General features: G+C 40.2%; 1 protein-coding gene across 1 annotated transcript in view; it reads right to left on the bottom strand.

Annotated features, from left to right (window-relative positions):
* si:dkey-237i9.1 (SEC14-like protein 1) overlaps positions 1 to 21,261 on the bottom strand; it is a 30,842-nt gene that overhangs the window by 3,716 nt on the left and 5,865 nt on the right. The window contains exons 3-15 of the mRNA XM_034529852.1: positions 9,620 to 9,769; positions 9,232 to 9,363; positions 6,773 to 6,901; positions 6,048 to 6,321; positions 5,810 to 5,919; positions 5,338 to 5,527; positions 3,938 to 4,026; positions 3,594 to 3,664; positions 2,781 to 2,952; positions 2,419 to 2,553; positions 2,130 to 2,264; positions 1,263 to 1,514; positions 969 to 1,147 (exon numbers count right to left, since the gene is read on the bottom strand). Of these exons, the coding sequence (XP_034385743.1) occupies positions 969 to 1,147; positions 1,263 to 1,514; positions 2,130 to 2,264; positions 2,419 to 2,553; positions 2,781 to 2,952; positions 3,594 to 3,664; positions 3,938 to 4,026; positions 5,338 to 5,527; positions 5,810 to 5,919; positions 6,048 to 6,321; positions 6,773 to 6,901; positions 9,232 to 9,363; positions 9,620 to 9,769 (2,018 nt within the window). The remainder of the gene's footprint in view (positions 1 to 968; positions 1,148 to 1,262; positions 1,515 to 2,129; positions 2,265 to 2,418; positions 2,554 to 2,780; positions 2,953 to 3,593; positions 3,665 to 3,937; positions 4,027 to 5,337; positions 5,528 to 5,809; positions 5,920 to 6,047; positions 6,322 to 6,772; positions 6,902 to 9,231; positions 9,364 to 9,619; positions 9,770 to 21,261) is intronic.

Raw genomic sequence — 21,261 nt, 5'->3', positions numbered from 1 at the left:
ATTCCACATTCTGAGTTGAGGTTGTGTTTCAGGTGTTTAACATTTTCAGTCTCAACCAGATGTGTCAACCATTAGCAAACCATCCTGTTAAACAACACTAAAATGTGTTAAATGGTAATCTCAAATTAGATTCAGAAGCAAAAGTAAAAGATGAAAAAAGATGAAACAGCAGGTGCACTGAAAGCAAAGTGAGATACAGTCAGTTGGTATTAAACATGGATGGGTGATGAAAACAATATAAATGCTAGGAAATGTCTCTGTAAGCAGCTAGACAAGTGCACACTTGTGTGCTGAATTTAATCCAGCCTAGGATTCCTAATTGTGTGAGACATGCAGGGAGAGCGAGTGGAGCCAGCAAGTAGTCTTAGTGCAAGGATTATTTATTCAGTGTGAACAAAGCAACAACATCCTGTTAAAAAATGCCAACAACAGCCTGAAGCACGAACAGATGCAAACGTGGGAGGGGGCCATTCAAATTAGCAGCAATGACAATGAACTAGATAAGGGGCAAACACTGAGCCACTTACAAACTCTGCACATCCCAGCAAGCCGTTCTTCACAGGAAGAAGACAGCAGGAAGGCAGGGTTGTGAATAGATCAGGAGCGGATTGGACAGAAAAGGCTGGATTAGAGGAGTCTGAGAGGGGGAAGCATTTCAAAACTCTGTGTCTAGAAAAATCATGATGCTCTTAAGGCTCTTCATAGGGTCATTTTAGCAACACTACAGATTTTATGATTTCAAATAGGTATGTTGTAGAAGGGGAAAACTGAATAAGGAAGGAGTGAAGAATGATCATTCATAAAGGAATAAGGTTTGAAAGTAAAACTATAACAACATCATGGTAAACACCTTACAACAGCAAAAATAAGGACACGTACATACACTTCACATATATAACATGGATACCAATGTATTTATTTGTCTTTCTCATACTCTCTCAAACACACACACACACACAAACACTAACCTGAAGTCCTCAGAGCCCAACACCTCAGTGTAGTACATGACTTTGCACTTGTGCGAGGAGACCTGCAGGGTGGCCAGCACGTCGTCCACACGGGGCAGGTTGGTGGCCGAGCAGGCCGGCATGTTGTGGAACTTCCACTGGAGGATGTAGAAACCTGGCCACCGTGTAATATGAGAGCCCTGAGGAGATTAATAGTACACACAACGTCAATGACTAACAAGCAAAAGCAAACCATGAAATACAAATCAAAACATTGGCACCATTATGCATCAGTTCAAACTCCTGGAACCTCACCTGTACACTCTCGCCCTCCTTGCAAGTGAGCGAGGTCTCCACCATGCTGTAATCTTGCCCCAGCATCCATGATTTATCAATAAGCTGGACATTGTTGCCTACTGGAGAAGTGATGACATGAGCTCCCAGGGGGTCTTTACGTAGAGGCTGGGGGGCCCGCTTGGAGTGGTAGATGTTGAAAACCACGTCGCCTTTGCACATGTCAAAGTCCCAGGTGATGACTGAGGAGGCATCAATGATCTCTATCAGAAGCTGGTTGGGGGAGGGAGGGAAGACGGACATGGTGAGGTTGGCCAGAAATGGAAATATAGAGAGCACAATAACTAAACCAGCATGAAGTGAAAGATATCACTTCTCTCTTTAGACCTTATTTTCTCATTTAATTTACATACATCCTTTGTTAGTTACAGGAATAGCGCCAGAGCATTATGGCTGTGAACCTCGCTCTCTTTATTATCGTCATTCACAACAGTGGTATCCTATTTGAAACTCTTGTATCGATTTTATGTTGCTCCATATTTAGGCATCAGCTAAATTTGGCAAAGAGCAGCAAGAGAAAACTGAACATTCGTTTGTGAAGTTATGAACTCATTAAAAGGAAATCAAAACCATTTGCAGAGGGGTGATTATGTGTGATGATGCATCTCTCCCTTTGGTATAAATTATGTAACATGATTAACTGTAGGTCACTGCAGACGGATTATGTTTTAAAGCTATGCCACATCTGACTTCCTCCACCACATACAACCACTAGATGGCAGACCTTTCAACAGAGACATTAGGGCAGCCCTCCGTTGTGCCATATATATATTTTTACACAAACGTCCATCTTTTCTTCCCACTTCGGTGCTCTAAATTAAGCCTCACCTCGTGTGGAGCTCCTTTGAAGACGCTGGCACTTTGGTAGATAGTCTCGGTCCACATGCGGACATCTTCGTTCTCGAGCTCCTCAGCTGTGCGGTACATTGACTTGGGAACTAGGCCGCCCTCTGGTACCTCACACTGAAGAGCATGCACCAAGACAATCACACACAGAATTAGGTCAACAAAGTAGATCTCAGTGCGGTTGCTGTCGTGTCTCTGAAAGTTCACATCCATAACTAAGTCATATTCTGAAATGATAGGCTAAGAGTTTAAATCTTCGTCTGGCACTTACCATACACTCCCCTGCCAGAAAGTCAGGGATGATCTCCTTGTCTATGTAGTCCACCAGCCCTCCGGGACCCTGGTAGTCATTGCCTGCATATATTAGGAACTTCTTGCGGGTGTTTTCATCAATGAATGGACTCACCTAAGGGCAGAGGCAGACGTGGATATGTTTTATGTGCCCACCAAATTAGTTGTGTCCTAGTTATTCCATGGCAGAAAAGCATCCATTTACACCAAGAGCAAAGCAGATGTTATTTATTATCATATCATAAGATATAAAAATGGGGGTGGACAACACACTTGACACACCTTTCAAATCCACAAACTCATATTGCAAGGACACTTTTTGAGCAGGTATCCCATTCTTACCAGTGTCCAGAGGACAGGGAAAACCCTGGGGGCTCTCAAGATAAGCAGCCGTCCCAGAGTCTCTGGGTAGTTGGCCTCCACAACCTCGATGATCCTCAGCAGCGCCTTGACCCCTGGGCGCCACAGGTGACGCATGTTCAGCCCCTCCAGATCCACTAGACACGTCCAACAGCTACAGAAGAGGAAGGGCGAGGATTAGACGCTGCAAACACTCACACACACTCACACACAACTGGGCCACATCCTCTTTCCAACCACTTAGCACCTGTCACCCTGAGGTGAAGCTTAAGTGGTGAAGGCATCGCTTGCTAATTCTGGACCCCCTGCACATCCTCCTTTTCCTTCTATCAATGCGAGCTGAGGCCTGTGACAGCCATTCATAGTTTGCATGCATTCCTGCACAGCTCTTATCCCAACCAACTCCTCTTGTTTGAAAGGGCTGCCAAAATAACGGATACGATCTCCATTTCTCTCCCTCTCAGAGCCTCGTACATTCTTTCTATTTTGGGGGAGATCATTCTCCTTCTCCCACAATTTTTTTCCAGCTGCTCGTGGTCCAAAGAATTCTTTTTCCATCTTTTCCATTCAATTAATTCTCCTTTCCTATTCATATCCATTCACATTTACAGCTTTTATGTCCAAAATCTAAAGACATGGAATTTACGATTATATAACAGAGAAAATAAACAGCAAATAAACACATTTGATGACTGGAAGCATTTCTGCTTTACAATAAGATTTCCACATTTAACTGATAATCAAAATTAATTTCCTGTTCAGCTCTAAAGTACATACAGTGTACTGAAGGTTTACCTGATTGGTCGACCAAACACCTTGGTGTTCTCCTCACAGCGTCTCAGACCCTCCTCATTAATAGACAGCACCTGAAATGGCACAACATGACCTCAGTGCACTATTGAGCATTTGGCTCTCACACTCGTAACTTAAATTTACAGTGAGAGCAGCATTATAAATAAGCAGACTATTTATATATGTACTGTACCGTTTACATCCTGGTGTTAATACTCTCGTCATGGACATGCCAGTGTACATTAATTCCCTAACCTGTGATCCAACCACTGACACCTGAACTATACATTTTTTGACCTACATAGCTACACGTAAGCTTGAAGTGTGTTTCAGATTGCGTGACATACGTGTCTGAGCAGAGACTCTTCTCCGAGAGCGCGGACCAGTCCTTTGGTGTCCATCTGGCCCAACCGCAGGACGTACAAAGGACGCCCATCTAGAGGATAAAACAAACGTTTCTATAATCTATCACACAATTTACATTTTATAAAATGTTATGTCTACCTAGTCTGTGCTTCTGTTGTGTAAGACAATGAGCGACTGTGACTACACTGAGAAATACTTTCATGTTTTGTCTCTGTTGATCCCATACAAATACTTTTTGAAAGATTGAAATAGGAAGATAAACTGTTTAAATTTGATTAATTTTGTCAACACAGACCCTTTGTTCTAAACAAGGAATTACCAGTATGCACCAAAATTAAGAATGTGACCGTGTGTGAGTGTGTGCGTGTAAACTCTTTGGGTAACCAAGTAGTGGTAACAAATTGGCCTCATGTTTAATTCACTTGCATGGCTGAAGGCTGTGGGTTGCCAAAAATGACTTTGGAGCATGTGGTGTGTGTAACTGGAGTCTATAAGAAATTGGAGAACTGAGGTCTTCCTCTAGTTAACAGCGCGAATAAAGCCAACTTCAACACGGCCTACATAAATCAGAAGTGTTGTCGCATGTTTTAACGTTCAACTTTCTCTGAGTATTGCTGAGGATGTGAGCATTTTTTAGGGGGGGGGGGCTTAAAGGGAGTTTTTGAAGCGCGGTTGTATGAGGTACTTATTCATAGTCAGTGTATCAGTAGATGGCAATCAACACTCCTGTCGAGAGACGCAGACAGGAGCTCTGGCATATAAGTAAAGCAATGTACTGCTGTGAATGGGACGGCAGCAACTAAAAATAAGGACCATATATATATATTTAAAATCTATATCAGTTTAAGCATATGAAATATTAACAGCTTTACCTTGCTGTGAGACTGCTCTTTCCAATGGGGAACTGAAGCTCTCTTCAAAGCCACGAGACTCCATTGAAAGAAACAGTGATTTTTACCTTGTAGAACACAGGAGATGCTGGTCTACCGCTGCCTCAATCGGTTATTTTGTATGTGTTATTGTGTGACCAAAGTTACACCATAACAAACCAACAAACAAACAAAATAACCAATTGAGGTCAGCCACTTTCGTGGTCTGTGAGGTAAAATTACTGTTTTCGTGGCTTTAAAGAGAGTATATAGATGAATACAACGGATTCAGTTTCGGTTTGTCTGACAGCAAGATAAAGCACTGAAAATATTCTAAATAAATCGCAAACTTAAACAGATTGTTTTTAAGTGGTCCTTTTTTTAGGTAGCTTCAACACATTTGTGGGCGTACTGTTGCTAATACACTGACTATGGATAAGTACCTCATACAATGTCACCTCGAAACATCTAGTTACTCCTTTAAATTCAATGCACACACTGTCAGGTCCTACCTCTGTCATGGTGGTGCCAGCCCCCGGTGTAGTAGTCCTGGAGGACCTGTGGTGAGGTCCAGGTCTCCAGCAGGTAGTCCACCTGGTGCTGCTTTCTCCAGGTCAGTGACTGGCAAAGGATCTCCCGTGCCTTCTCCATGTTGAAGTCTCTGGCACGCAAGAAACGCAGTATGTGCTCATCCTTAGGAATCTGGATAGTAAAGGAGAGAGCCTTTAGCTGTACTTGATTTGTGTTAGTTAATGAAACCAAAAAAGAAAAAAGCTTTCATAACTTTGATAACACATACAATTGCCTAATTTAAATAGACCATTGATATCACAGCAGGTTAGTACGCCATATTAGCAGGATTCAAATATTAGATGTCCCTGATAATGATTACATTTGGAGGAGGACAGAAAGTATTTCATTCATCAAATCTAAACGTTACTATTCGGTTTTATTCCATCCTTACACCAACTGTAAAACAATTACCTTTCCCTTGTGAGTCTCCTGCAGCCATTTGCGAAGTCTGATCAGACAGCTCTCCTGCAGGGGGGTCAGGTCGCCTAGGTAACGTTTGATATAATCTGCATCCAATTTATCTGTAACACAGAAACATAACACCTTAAATTAACATAATTCAGTCAAAGTGTAATTGAAACCAAAACGCAGTTGTCTCTGTGCTAATTCAATCAACATGTTGAGTTCCAATGTGCCTTATACAACAGACCTTCAGGTGTACCAGGCAGAATCTCTGTGAGGCTGTCTGCCTGAAGTGTGCTGCTGTCCTGCTCGATCTCCTGACGGGTGATGTCCTTGGCGTCAGTGGGCAGCGGGATAGAAACAGCAGGCGTGACCACCAGTTTGGGGAGGACAGTTGGGCTGGTGAAGAGGCTGGTTGGTCTCGGGAGCGACACAGGAGGTGATGAGGGAGTCCAGCGCGGCACATTGATGATTCCTTCATCTTCTAGCTCATTCAGGTAGAAATCTATGATTTCTTTTCCCTGTGAGGAACACAAGTGTAGAAATTAAGTGTGACAACTGTGGCAAAAATATCCTGTGAATTAAAGGAAATTAGATTTAAGTGAGCTATTTGGATTAAAAACCAACAATACTTCATATGTACTTTATTCAAACCAAGAAAGACAAATACTCTGCATATTCTTGTTGTATTTACAACTGAAGTAATGGAAACAGGAAGAAAATGCAATCAACATTGCCAACATCCCTCCTAGAGCAGCAGAAGACCCTTGTCCACTCAAAGAGATTATGCAAGCTTATTTATGCAATTAAAACATGACAAACCGACTCACTCACGCTCCAGAAACCTCTAAAAAACAAACTTCATAGAACAAATACAGCACCTACTGTATTCTGCATTGAATTTAGTTTTTCAGACAGAACAAAGGACACACCTAACTTACATGTATTGATTAAGTGTAACAACAAACACACCTTTTTGATACTGCTGGCATACTGCTTCATAGCAATCTTTTCCACAGTGCTCTCAAAGCCAAAGAAGGACTTGATGTCCAGGCTGGCGGTCTGCTCAAAACAAGTCCAGTCCTCATTCTCAGGGTGAACCTGTACCAACACACACAAACACATATTGCAGGGGTCAGCGACCTTGGGCACGCATGCCACTTAGCTTAACCAATCACACCCCGATAATATGTGTGCAAGAGAGTTTTTCGGAGATGTTGATATACCCGTTCATCCACATGCTAAATTACCTCTTTTACAGCCGTTGGCAGATGCATGGCTTGTTTGATTGACCCGCCTTCTGTGAAAACGCCTTTTGATCGACGACTACTCCTTGCCTCTTCACAGAATCATAGTTATGCACATAATTTGATTTCATAAGGGGTTAAAAAATAAATAATGTGGATGTTTTCATCAGGATGCCCGGCTTCTTGTATCGTGATCTCATATATAATTTACAATGTCTAGCTATATGTGTATGTGTGAAAAATAAAAATATTGTTTTTTATGTTGCTATGCTTGTTGCCAATATGGATGGAATGAAATTACAAATCTGTTGGAGATTAAAATGTTGATGTTGCATCATAATTAAACCTAATGTTAACCTTAAAGAGCATTTTCAAAATGGCACTTTCTATTAAAAATGTAGCCAACAGCTGTACTGTATATTATACTGTATACACGTGCAGAAACAAGATGACCAGGTCACTATAGTAACCACACACCCAGCTTCACTAGATGATGATACAACCGTGAATGGGCTTCATGTTTTTTGTAGTAACAACTGCAATGACTGATAGGTATTCTCACTAGCGGATCACTTCAATTCAGTTTTAATTCAGGAGTCGCATTCTCCCAGTGAAACTTATTCATATCATATTAGTCAATTTAAGCTTATCAACTTGTCAGTTATGAATCAGGTACTGCAGTAGTTGGACCAAGAAGCACATAAAAAAATCAGGTGTGCTAATTTAAGAAGGCTTCAATGAGTTTCAATGTGTCAGATGTGATACATATTAAAATCAAACATTTATGTTAAACTTGACCAAGATATTTTAACAAATATTTTCAAAGAAGTGTGATGGTAGCTTTATTACTCTTGGGTAGCAATATATTTCCACTTTAGCTAGGTCCATTAGCTCAGTCTAATTGACTTGTCCCGGTTAACGTTAGCACAGCGTGCTCAAGCACACAGTGAGAACCTCTGTGCAGCCTTGGACCTACAATTAGCACTATAGCTAGTTTGAGGCTAATACGATGTGCTTGACCTCATTGACTCAGAGCACACCCATTCATAAATAGGCAGATCTGAAGTAAGAGTGAAGCCTTGAGCATTCAGAAACAAGAAGACATGCTAGTTTCTGATCAGTACTTGAGAGCATTCAGCCAGATTGTGAGTGGACTGAATAAAAAGAAAGATAGGTCAAGATAGCGAGCAACATGCTTAGAGCAAGTCTAAACATGGCTTTCTGTGCAGGGAAGCAGCGCAGAGATTAGAAGAGAAACAAACGTGTGTGTGTGTGTGTGTGTGTGTGTGTGTGTGTGGGAATACAGTTGTGTGGTTTTGTATAACTCAGTAGGTTGAGCATGTCTCAAAATCTGCTCTCTCCAGGTGCATCTGCACTACAAATATTACATTACATTACATTACATATCATTTAGCTGACGCTTGTTTTCAAAGCGACTTACAATAAGTGTATTCAACCATGAGTACAAACTCAGAACAACAAGAATCAAGAATGTAACGTTACTTCAAGAAAGCCAAACTACAAAAATACCATAAGTAAGTGCCAATGAAGTGCTAATCTCTTTTTATTCAAGATAGTCGGAAAAGATGTGTTTTTAGTTTCTGCCGGAAGATGTAGAGACTTTCTGCTGTCCTGATGTCAATGGGGAGCTCGTTCGACCATTGAGAAGCCAGGACAGCAAACAGTCTTGATTTTGTCCAGTGATTAGCTTGCAGTGACGGGATTGGTAGATGCCGAGCGGAGTGAATGAGCTGAGGTGTAAGGTTTGACCATGTCCTGGATGTAGACTGGACCCGATATGTTCGCAGCACGGTACGCAAGTACCAATGTTTTGAAGCGGATGCGGGCGGCCACCGGTAACCAGTGAAGGTCGCAGAGGAGCGGAGTAGTGTGGGTGAATTTAGGGAGGTTAAAGACCAGTCAAGCTGCTGCATTCTGGATGAGCTGCAGAGGTCGGATGGCCTTAGCAGGTACACCTGCCAGGAGGGAGTTACAGTAGTCTAATCACAAGATGATCAGAGCCTGAACCAGAACCTGTGCCGCCTTCTGAGTAAGAAGAGGACGCATTCTCCTGATGTTGTGCAGCATGTACCTACAGGAGCGTGTTGTTGCAAATATACACACAATGTTTGTGTGTGGAAAACGGTCTGCAATAAGTGGCACTGGGATGTGTACGATACTGACCGAATAGCAGCAGGTCTCACTGATTATGACCCTGTTGGAGAAGGTCTCATTGTGGGACTCGATGTGAAGTGTCCTCTCCTTTCGGTTCAGTGTGTTTTTCTGGATGAAGTAGACATAGTCCACACCGGCAATCTGCAAACCACACACAACAACTCATGTTACAAGAGATTTAATTGACATGAGAGACCAAAATAAGGTTCAAACTGAATATACTACTGTATGCACGTCAAGCTAAAACTGAACTAAAGCAACAATATTACATTGTTTGTATCAAACACTGATGCAAAAACTATTTAATACTTTTGTGCAGGGATAAGGAGTTGGTAAAATAACCACAAAGCATTGTACTTTAGATGCACATTAGCTGATGACCTGATGTGCAACATACCCTCTTGAGCAGGCGCGGGGCGTCAACATCCAGGGCACAGCGGCGCTCAACCCTGTTGGTGGAACCTTCCTCATTGCCCTCCTCTTCCACCACGTCACTCGCCACAAACATGGGGATAAGGTGACAGGTCGGGAACCGGCGCTCGTAGGCCTGAAAACAAAGACGAAGGAACAGAACTGTCAGCTATTACAGTGGTTTGCCATCTGGGAATATATCTGTTAGGTATCAAATGTAATTCTGTGACTAGAATAGGGGGAAAACAAAAGAAGTCTCAATAACTGTCCACATGCAGCCGGCAAACAATACAAATCTGACGGCTGTGCTTTTTAAATAAACAAGAGACAACCCCTTAAAATCTCTTTTTTGCAGAGCGTCACAGTAGTAGAGATGGACCGATTGCAATTCCTTTGTCCATTTTAGATGCCAAATGTTTTTTTAAGTCTGACCTGCTGATTCAGATTTTCTTTCTAGAACCTATACCGCTTAGTTACGCTTAACTTACTTAGTTATTGTCATCCACATTGGTTATTTGCATAAAACCCACAATTCACATAATTGAGAAATAAATGATTTTAGGCATTCTTGGCTTTAGTAGTTTTAATTATATATTATAAGCTGCTTAGACAAGTGTTAGTTAAACAGTCAAAAGTATCTCTCAAATATCGATTTTATATTAATGTAAAAACATCTCCTTCAATCAATCTTGCCAAAAACAAAATCTTACAAAATAACATTTGAACATAATGACATTTTTTTTTAGGGAATTTAGTTGTTAAACCGCTCCCTAAACATGGCATTCTTGTGTAGGGCCTTGAGACAGTATTTGAAAAAGACATTATTTTGAAAAGCTCAGGCCTAAAAAATACCACAGCTTGTCTTGTACTGACAGCTTATAAAAAATTTATTCGGGGGAAAAAAAGAAGGTATTTTGTAAGAATGCAAGTATTGAGACAAGAAGGACTAAAGTGGGCAGAAAATAAGTGTAAACAGCAAACAAGTTTGAGGCAAAACAAAAGCTCCTACAACTTAGTATCGTTCCAAACGCCTCACTCGAGCTCAGCCACAGCAGAGAATGGCCCCCGATTCAACAAAAGCACTTTTTACAAAGCACCTTAACAAAAAAAAAGGCTCAATACACAATTGGAGCCACTGTTCCCATGACTCACACCGTTTCTCCGAAATACGTGTTCTCATTAATGCAAAACAAACAAACTCAGCTCTTGTGCAAAAGTAGCTTTTATGCCATTAATGTATTATTATTTGGTACTTTGGTACATTTTTAATGCAGCACTTTTACTTGTGACAAAGTATTTTACACGTGTTCTAGTAAATAATTTAAACATAAAAGCGATGGTGTAGATATGAATAGTGATGACACGGCAAATAATCACAGTTACAAAGCATAGAAAACAGGACTGGGTCCGTGTTACAAGACCGGTTGTGTGTGTTATCATCGCTATAGACTGCGCACTGAGGACAGACCACCCACTTGGAAGAGGCAACACAGCTTGTCGGAGCCAGTCGTAAAGTATTTACGCATCTTTGAAGTGATACCAATATGTTGTGCGTCTTCTTGGTTTATGCCTAGAACTTAACTAGGTTTTCATGTCATTATATTTGGAAATAGTTTGGATGTATATTATACCCAAGTCCATCGGGTTCAGCATGGCACTACCAGGGCTACTGAGCCACTCAGCTGCCAACTGTCCATTGACTGAATGCTGAGCTCTGTTTTTCAGCCCTGATGCTCTGGAACAAGCGGGCGCAGGCTTTGTACTGCCGTCAGCATAACAGCACTGACTGTAAACATCAGTTTCACCCATGAAAAAAAAACCGTATGTCAACAACAATCTCAACCACAAATGCCATGCAGACTTAAAAACAATAGTCTTAAATACTGTACAGAAATATACGCTTCACTTTACATTGGAAAATAAACCTCCACAAGCACAACTTTACACACACACATACCCGCCCACACACATATTCAAACTCTTAGTTCTATATGGCTATCTATATATATATATATATATATATATATATATATATATATATATATATATATATATATATATATATATATATATACACATACATACATATATATATATATATATACATATACATATAATATATATATACACATATATACACATGATACATAAGCGCATACATATATCCTCATAAGTATTAATTTGTATCAATTAGAAACTCTTTGGGCTTGTTTTTAACTACTTATTCTGAAAGAGTTGAGATAATTATTTTCGCTAGCGAGATCTCATTGGATAATGCATATCATTAAGCCGACTGCCAGCAGCATTTAAAGACATATAATCGGATTGATTGGGGTGATGAAGCACTTAAAATTAGCCAATACATTTTCCCAACACTTATGCTGCGTTCACACTAAAAGCGTTGCGAATTTTTCGCACGAGTAGATTCCATGCAAAGTCAACGCACAGACGCGAATGAAGTGGATTTTCATCCAGACGTAGTCGGTGAAATTCCCCGAGCTGTGTGAGCCTACGGGTGATGTTACATATATATATATATATATATATATATATATATATATACATATATATGTGTATGTATGTATGTATATATATATGTGTGTGTATATATACATATATACACACATATACATATATATATATATATATATATATATATATATATATATATATATATATATATACATATACATATACATGTTGTTCCGACGGTGGGATTTCCACAACAAGTATAAAGCAGAAATAGTGTTTATTTCTTCCATGGTGGATTATAACTGTTTCCACGGAGATAAGCCACATCCCCTCTCCAGCGCGAATGAAGCGAATGAATAAACCACAAAACTCACGCAAGGAAAGCATTGTGAATATTAGTGTGAACGCAGGATTACACATTTAACTTGTCTGCGATATGTTGCCATGTGTCTTGACAAAGCCCTCGCAGCGGTCGCGGTGTTAGATGTTCCACGATTATGGTCTGTAATTCCTCATATACGTTCATGACCATCTCCTGCTCATCAGCAGAGAAAAAGAGGCTCTTCCCTTGAGTTTATTTGCCTTTGTGCTGTTAGTAAATCATGGTGTCAGTGATCGACGCTTCCCCCTTTTGAAGTCGGACGGGCACGCGTAACTATCTTGAGTACTGACGTCTGGTTCGAATTATCGAGATGGTTTGAGCGCAGATCAGCCTTTGAGAAACCGAGATAGCCTGACTTCAATCATCGGGTTAATTTAAGCTGCCTAACAGGACATTTGATCGACTTAGTTGAACCACATACGAGAAATAGGTCCCTGATCATCTGACTTTTTCTACTGTACACAGCCACACTAGTCCAACAACAACACTTGCCACATCAATCTCATCTTAATCAAACCACATCTAATTAATTTCTTAGCCCTTTGACTCAGATCTACAATGCAAGTATAAACTTTTGATAGTATTTGCTATCATTTACATAAAAAGTAAAGTTTTAGTTAATAAACCTCTACAATACAGTTCATTCTTGTGTCAACTCGCCTCGAGTCAGTCTTTTGGATACAGAGCTGCACTGATGACACATCAACATACACACACTTTCGTATTTGTCCTTTGCCTCAACCTTGGCTGCAATGCTTTGGCATACTAAGAAAGTAAAAAATAACAAACAACAAAACAAATCGTACTTTCCAAGTCAGATGAAACCATTGGGCATGTGTAATAAATACTGCATCATTATCAAGTCTCCATTAAGATATGTTCAGACACAACATAACTGGGAAAACCATGAGTAAATGGTTTCTGGAATATGTCTGGAGATGTTATGCGAGAGGTGCATGAGAGAATATATAACAAACAATGCATGGCCGTTTGATCCCTTCCTGCATACACAGAGTACATTCTCCCTTTGGACAACAGACAATGTTGTTATGGGTATGAAAGACAGGACCTATTTTTCTCAGGAAGGGAGATTCAGGAAATCCAGGAGTTCCAGAAGAGCTGCATGGTGCATGTATGAGCATAACGTACGACCGGGCGCTGGCGGGCAGCCGGAGCTATTATCTGGCTTGAATTTATGGCATTTAAAAAAATTATATATATATATATATATATATATATATATATATATATATATATATATATATATATATATATATATATATATATATATATATATATATATGTAGCTGCAAGCACGAGCCAAACAAAAACAGGAAAAAGAGCTCACTTGGACATACCATGTTTTTTTCAAAATAAAATCTTTATGTCGAGAGTGATTGATACTTCTGGAGTAATCGCACCTTTACCTTTAGAAAATGTTAGTCAACTAATCAATTAATCGACTAAGAGAGAATTGATCTGAAACAAAATTGACAATCAATTCATTGTTTAAATATGAAATGCAAATGAAATTCCAAACAATCTCTAGTTCCAGTTTCTCACATGTGTGGATTAGCTGCTTTCCTCTGCCATTGGCTCTGGGAAATTGCAATGGCCATTTATTTTCTGATCCTTAATACACCAACCAATTAAATCAAGAATTTAATTGTCAAAACTTTTGACAGTGAAAATAATCATGAGTTGCAGACTTTAAATCAATGTGCTTTATTATAATGACACAAAATTACAATCTTGCCATCAAACAGTGTTCTTTATTAGTTTAGATAAAGAACACACCAAGATCCTGTACACTCCAAAGCCATCAAGAGGAAAGATAAACAATACAACAAACAAATGTATATAGTCTCAATTAGTTCAATTACTTTAATAATGTTAATCAAACATAAAAAATATGCAGTTATGACTGCACACTGAGCGCAAGTAGATGACCTGGTTTTGCTTTATGGAGGTTGAGAGCCAAAATGGCTGAGAACCTCTAGTATCGAGTACGGGTATCAATCTATTTGTCAACTACAGTGTATGTGCAGAAACGCCAGCCGGCACTGGGAAGAGGTCTAACAAGGGTATCCTACTCCACAGAGCAACGGTCTCTAACCAGCCGAGTTCAATCCTAGAGGTAAAGTGTAAACAATTGTTTTGGTTTATTATAAAATATGGGGAACATGTTGTCAGACGAAGTAAGACAAAATGGCCTCGTCACGGTTTATATTCAGCTCTGCTGTGTGAAACACTTCTTTCAGGAAGGAGGCAGGGCGCAGCTATGAGGTTTTGCCAACAGTTTAAGGATCAAATGGCATTTTGTCATCAACATGTATGCTTAAAACTACTAAAGACCAGATTTGTTTTAATCAATGAAAATACAATCTTTTATTTCCTAATCAATTGAACTGTGTGCCTTTATAAAAAAAAGAAGCACAACAATGTGCACCAATGTATTGCAATATGGTTTACGACCAAATAGTTATCCTGGATTGGACTAAATGAAAAAAACACCCTTCCCCGAAGGCAAAGCTGTTGTAACATAACAACAGCTCTGATGCAATGTTTCTATCACATTAAAGCTGCTCACAAGAACAAGAGGAAGCTGCAGAATAGACTTGTTTGTAAATGTTCTGGTATATCAAGTTGATACAGCCTTCCTGCACAGCCAAACACAAAGTGCCACAGACACACCACTATTTTTTGTATTTTGTGTTAGACAAGACCATGTTCCTGTCGCTGCCAGACGAAAGAAGGCTTTAAAAAAAAAAAACATTTAGTTCCACTGCTTTAGTGTGTTGCATCATTGATTATGCCATTTGCCTATATGAGGTGAGGGCCTAAAGGCTCCTGGGACCAACACTGACTGGATAACACTTCCAACTTCCTCGGTAGCAGTATCACATCTCCGGAGCTTATGAAAATGGTTATGTAAGAGACAACAGACGCCCAGAGGTTGGCCTCTGCTATTTTTATCAGCTTGCTTTTCTAGTGGCTGGGAAAATGGGAACATTTTGGTCAGGAGCACTCTAAGGATTAAGATACTTATTGAGGACTGCTTAGAGATGATGTCAAAACATACCGCCAAACAAAGCTGAGATGCAGCAGACGATCTGGCTGCATTTCTTAAGTTTTCAGAGGACATTTACAAGACAAAGAGTGACTAACTACAGTGTTGTAAAGACTGGTTCAAGGGAATTGCATTGCTAGGCAACAGCTTAAGTCCATGTTTACTTCCTGTCAGCTTATGTCATTCACATACACAACAACAGGGAATATATAAAAGAAGTAAGGGTCATTACATCACTGAATCAAGTTGGTGCCAAACTGCTAGATTTTGTATCCCCCAAAATCCCAAATGTTTACAATCTGTACACATACGACATCCTCTGTCCTAGTATACAAATAGCCAATTTGACAGCCTCTCTAACTTAATTGCTGTCATGACTTGTGTGTATGCTAGCTAATAACACAGGGTAGATGACTAGTCTGAATGTAAATCACTGAGGCAAACTGCAGGCATTGCAGCATACAGTCACGTCCTATATTTGGTTAACTCTGACAGGCCATCACACACGCACACCTTTAGAAGAGAAATATCAGTCAACAAGACATAATGCGTTTTTTAAAATACTTTAAAGCGTTTTTTAGATAAAGGTGAAACAGAGGTATCATGGGTACAATTGCCATGCCAACCCATTAACTTCAATAAGCGACCAATAAAGTTTTTCAAAATTGAAGCGCTGTCACAATGATGAAATGACCCTTCCTTCTTGTATAAGTTCCTTACACTACAACAGCAACACAAATTGGGACCCATTTGAAATCGTTACATGTACAACTGTAAACTAGTCTTTAAGAAACACTTGACATGTTCCATTCGTTTGAAGTTGAACACGTTAGGAAAAACAAACACGTCTTACATATTTGTTCTCAGTAATAAACAAGTAATACAGTACACAGAAGAGATACCAGCATGTCAGCAAGTGTTTCTTAAAACAAACATTTTCTTTGTAACATTTCAGTACCACATGAAGCCAGTCACATTGAAAAGCCAGACAACCAACAACAGGATACATTACCGGGAGTGTTGCCGCAGGCTCTCTCTGAAGCCGCTTTCTTAAAAAGACCAAATCACCCTTGACGTCAGATACAAACAAACCTGACTTTGAGTGTGTGCTAATGTCAAGTGTGACGTTATTTAGCCAATGTTTGGCCAGTCACATTTGGCGGTTTTGGGCATATCCGACAATAATTAATTGGACTGACTGAGTCATGTTCGATGTTGCTCGCAAAGAGGTTGTTAGAAATACTGTCTGGTGGACAATTGGGGTCACAAGAACATCTGAGAGACTATTAGGGCGACAGATTAGTGAGCCAGCGCTGCCAAATGACAGATAATGTCACGTTCATTCATGAGAGAGGTTGTCACAGACACACAACTGGAAATAACGCAAAAGGCCATTCTGGCATCTGTTTGCATAATTTGAGGTGAAAAGCTTAGAGAAGGACGTATAAAGAATGGCATGTGGAAAGAAAAATGCCTCCTGGTTTGCATTTATTTTCAGAGAGAAAAGCTATAAACTTCAAACTAGGTCATCGACGAGAATGGGCGGGGGGACAGGAGGAAGGTTACGGAGCAGGCAGCTTAAAAATGATGTGTGTCTTCTAACTGACTCAAATGCACAGGGAATTAGCAGGTGACAATTCAGACTAGGCTATATTGGTTTATTGGGTTACTAGTGATGAAGAAATGGGAAGAGGTCTCATTCTTGATCTAATAGTGAGGTGAGGAATCTGTCATACAAATTCTGTGATTGGATTGTATTTACTTTCCAGTTATTTAGCCAAAAGAAAATGTGTTGATTAAAGAAAATTAATGAATATTTAAAAACGGCGCATTTGAATAGGTGTGCTGACATGTGAAACCACTTCTGGGAAAGGATCCAGTCATCCGTGTCCGTGTTTTCCAGGGCTGGGCCAACCAGTTTGACATCTTTACATGATATAGCTGTGGACACAGCCTCCAGTGTGGATTTAGTCAAGTGCAAACTATTTTGTATTTGTTGAGTGCTTAACAGTATTTATACTGTAGTAAACAGATTTAAATATGTTGAGGTGCTGTCACATCTAAAAGAAGGAGATATACAGTGTGATGTAAAAGGCTTGTGAAGTGTAATCATATCACTACGTTAAGACAGGCAAGATGCAAAGTGTCTCTGCCCATCAGGTCCAAATGCCTTGGAGCAGAGATGTAGACTGCATGTGGGGTAGGAGAGAGAACAAGCTCCTGATTAAACAGATGCAACAATAGAGTGTTTGGTCTCTGCATGCCATGCCACCCACTTCTCTCTACACTGTGCTTTGTAATGGCAGAACTGCCTGGAACTACCAACTTGGAGAGAGGAGGGGGACAATCTGTCCTCACGCAGACCTTATATAAATGTACGGTCCTAAATATTCGGTGGGCCGTGCAATATGCTGAACTGCAGTTATAGGTTAGGCATGCATGACTGGATAGAACTGTTCACCAGGAATAGAAAGCAGCAGGATGGCCATCTGTCAGCCATCAAATAGTCATCAGAATAAGAAAAGTTGTTTTTTTAATTCTGATGTGAGACCTAATCATATACTGTAAATATCGTCATCGTGACACCACCCATTGGTTTGTGGACTTCCTGTGTTCAAGCCTTGAGTTTAGCAATTTTGCTGTTGCCATCTTGGATTATGGCTTTAGCCATGGTAGATTTTTTTGCAACCAATGAATGGAAGGAACCATATTTGGACTGTGGAGGAGTGATTGCTCTTATAGTAGCAGCGACCTGTCAATCACAGTAAGCCTACCCTAAAATATCGAGACCATAACCTTATGTTGACAATGTTTACTGAGGTAATAAATCTAGAAGAGTAGTAGGGTCATTTTCGCACAGACTTTACAATTTTGGAGGTTGTCGCCTGAACATAACTCCATCAAAGTAAACTTAAAAAAGGAATTACTGAGAAAAAGATGATAAAGAGAGAAAGTGTCTAACAACATATTTAAATGTTTAACTGTGCAACATGGCTCATCACTGACTGTTCTCCACACAGGACTACACCACTGCAGAATTAGTATTCCTCATAAGCAACGAGTTACAGGAACGTGCAGCATTACCGATATCCTGCTTCACAGAAAGAGAGGTGCTGGCAAAGCATATTCACTGCCTGCTCTGCCAACAGTATTACAAAATCCAAATGATTTTATTAACTGTGACGAACCTCCTTATTTCATGGTTTCTGTTAATCTTGCTGGAGACTTCTGAGCATCCTTTCCAGGAAAGGTTAGGATGATAGCAGTGGAAACTAAAGACAACTGAGAGGGGGGAGAGGGATTACTGGAGATTTCTGATCACTTTAGAGATTGATGCACTGGGAGTATGTGAGAATGTATACAACGCTGATAGAAGGATATTAAAGCTGGATAAAGGTTGTTGGTCACCTACCATAACACACTGTTGTTACAAAAAATCCTATTGAGAACTGCAAGGATGATATATTTTTGACGGCAAAACCGGAAGTTAGCATCATGCTTTTTCCCTCCACAAAAAGCAAATGGGACTTTTCCATTGAATGTTTGATTATTGCAAAAGAATAAGCTCTGTGACAAACAAGGGTTTATCGTACTTACACATTTTGTTCAGCAAGATAATCTTCAGTAATAAACCACGCTTCTTTATTTTTAAAGTGTAAATACAATTGGCAGAAGTAAAAAGAAAGGCTATAAACAAACTATACCATGACTTCTCTTCACCACCAATAAGCTGAAGACAGTAGTATTCGGCATGATGACTTTTTGTAGTCTAATTTAGCCACTTATTAACTGCTGTTTTTTAAATACATGTAAAAGCTTTAAAATGTATTCATTAAATTATGTCGTAGAACAAAACAATAGAATCTCTTAAGATTGCGTTTACCACGGACCTCATTTAAGGCATCTAACCAAAAAATCCATTCAAAGAACACATCGGCTCCGAGACGAGGGAACTGGAAGTACAAAATGCAAAGTCGTTTCCAGGTTTTAGTGCTCATTCCTGTAGCACTCTATTAACGTCACCTAGCTGCCGCATAGATCTGAGTCATTATCCATTGCCACACTGTAGCAGTGTAGAATACGCTAAAGGGCCATTGTGCATACACATTCGTCTGTGTCTAGCAGAGCGGAACAGGGTGGGGGTGCGGGGGGGGGGGAGGGGGGGCTGTTGGGGCAGCATCTCGACCTTGCAGCATGAAAGAGGGTGAAAGAGTGTCATGGTGATCAGTGAATGAAATCAGCTTCAGAACTGTCTCACAGGCCCCCACAGTCACGTGCTGGTGGTACACTTAGTAATGCTGTAGCAGCATGCTGGACGATAAGCTCTTCTATATCTTTTCTTTTGGCAAACGGCATGTAGCCGAATAAGTGAATTAGACACTGAAAGCAAAGCTCTGACAGATTCATTCAGAGGAGTGGATGGACATTTTCTGAATCAGGTGCAATACTGGGAGTAGCTAATGAGAGATGCATACATAAATGGCAAAACATTTCGACTGTAGCAGGAATGCTAAATGTCCTTCTTGATATTAAAGCTCCTTTGAGGAGCTCTAAGTGAATAATTACTGTAGTATGAAAGAAGCGTAATCATGTTTCATTTCATTTGTCTGTGCTCTTATTTTCCAATGGGGCCCATTTCCATGACAAAAAAAAGATTTTATCAATAAAATGACCCTATTTCACTGTTCAGGCTGACATAAAAGGTGAATCGTTGCTTGAATAAGTATGTACCTAGACGTGAGACCATTGGATGAGATAAGCGACACACACAAGCCGGCACGCTCACAGATGGATTAAAACAATAAAGTAATGATGCTGCACCATAGATTTGGTTTTCAAAAAGCCTTTACCAGACCTGGCTTTAAGTGGGTCAGGACTCAGGACATGATGGGACAGGATGTCACCCTGGCAGTGCACAGTGCTAGGCAAAGAGTGAGGTTAAAGTAGGATGAGCCAGGTTTAGAAACACCGGCTCTGCAGTAAACTGGCACAAAACAATGTGATGTGATCCGACACTTAACGTGCTAAGGATGACCCACAGTAAGAACGTTATAGGAGTCACAAGGAGCTCAAAGTAGATCTGAGCATCCAAGTGCAGCAGAAAAAATGATTCTACCCACAAAAAAAGCAAACCTGGTAACATTAACTCTTTGGTGCTGTTAGCAAACCAACCAACAGGCAAAACAAACTACTTGACCTCTGTGCTTCATTGATTAAAATATTCTTATTTCAGTTTTGCATGACAGGGGGGCTCAGTTTCCTTACATGATCCAGTTTTTGAGAGACAGTATAAAAGGAACAAAAACAGAACTAAAATGCAGGTCGAAGCAGCATCTTACGACATGAGTGACAGGAAACAAAAGGCAGAACTAGTAATTGTGTTTTCTAAGAGTTGAGGTTAGGTCCCCTAGCAAACCATCACAGGAGTACTGTTTCACTGCTGTTCCTGTCTCTTTCACATACATTAAGTAACTGGACTGTCACAGAACAGATCATGCAACCCTGGCCTGGATCCTAGGAAACAATCATTTTCACTGAGGGCCTCATTAATGAGCCTTTGGTAACAACGTGCTACCCAGCAAACAACAGATAGCGGTCTGTCTGAGAAGGAGGTGTGCGCAATGTGCACCCTTTTACCCTTTCCTGAAATTCAGAGAATCTGAAGCAGCACAGTTATTGCTCAGACAGAGCTCAGCCTAAAGAG

The sequence above is a fragment of the Cyclopterus lumpus genome, chromosome 1 (genome assembly GCF_009769545.1).
Source record: "Cyclopterus lumpus isolate fCycLum1 chromosome 1, fCycLum1.pri, whole genome shotgun sequence".
Taxonomy (NCBI): Eukaryota; Metazoa; Chordata; class Actinopteri; order Perciformes; family Cyclopteridae; genus Cyclopterus; species Cyclopterus lumpus.
This window is presented reverse-complemented; position numbering and strand designations above follow the sequence as displayed.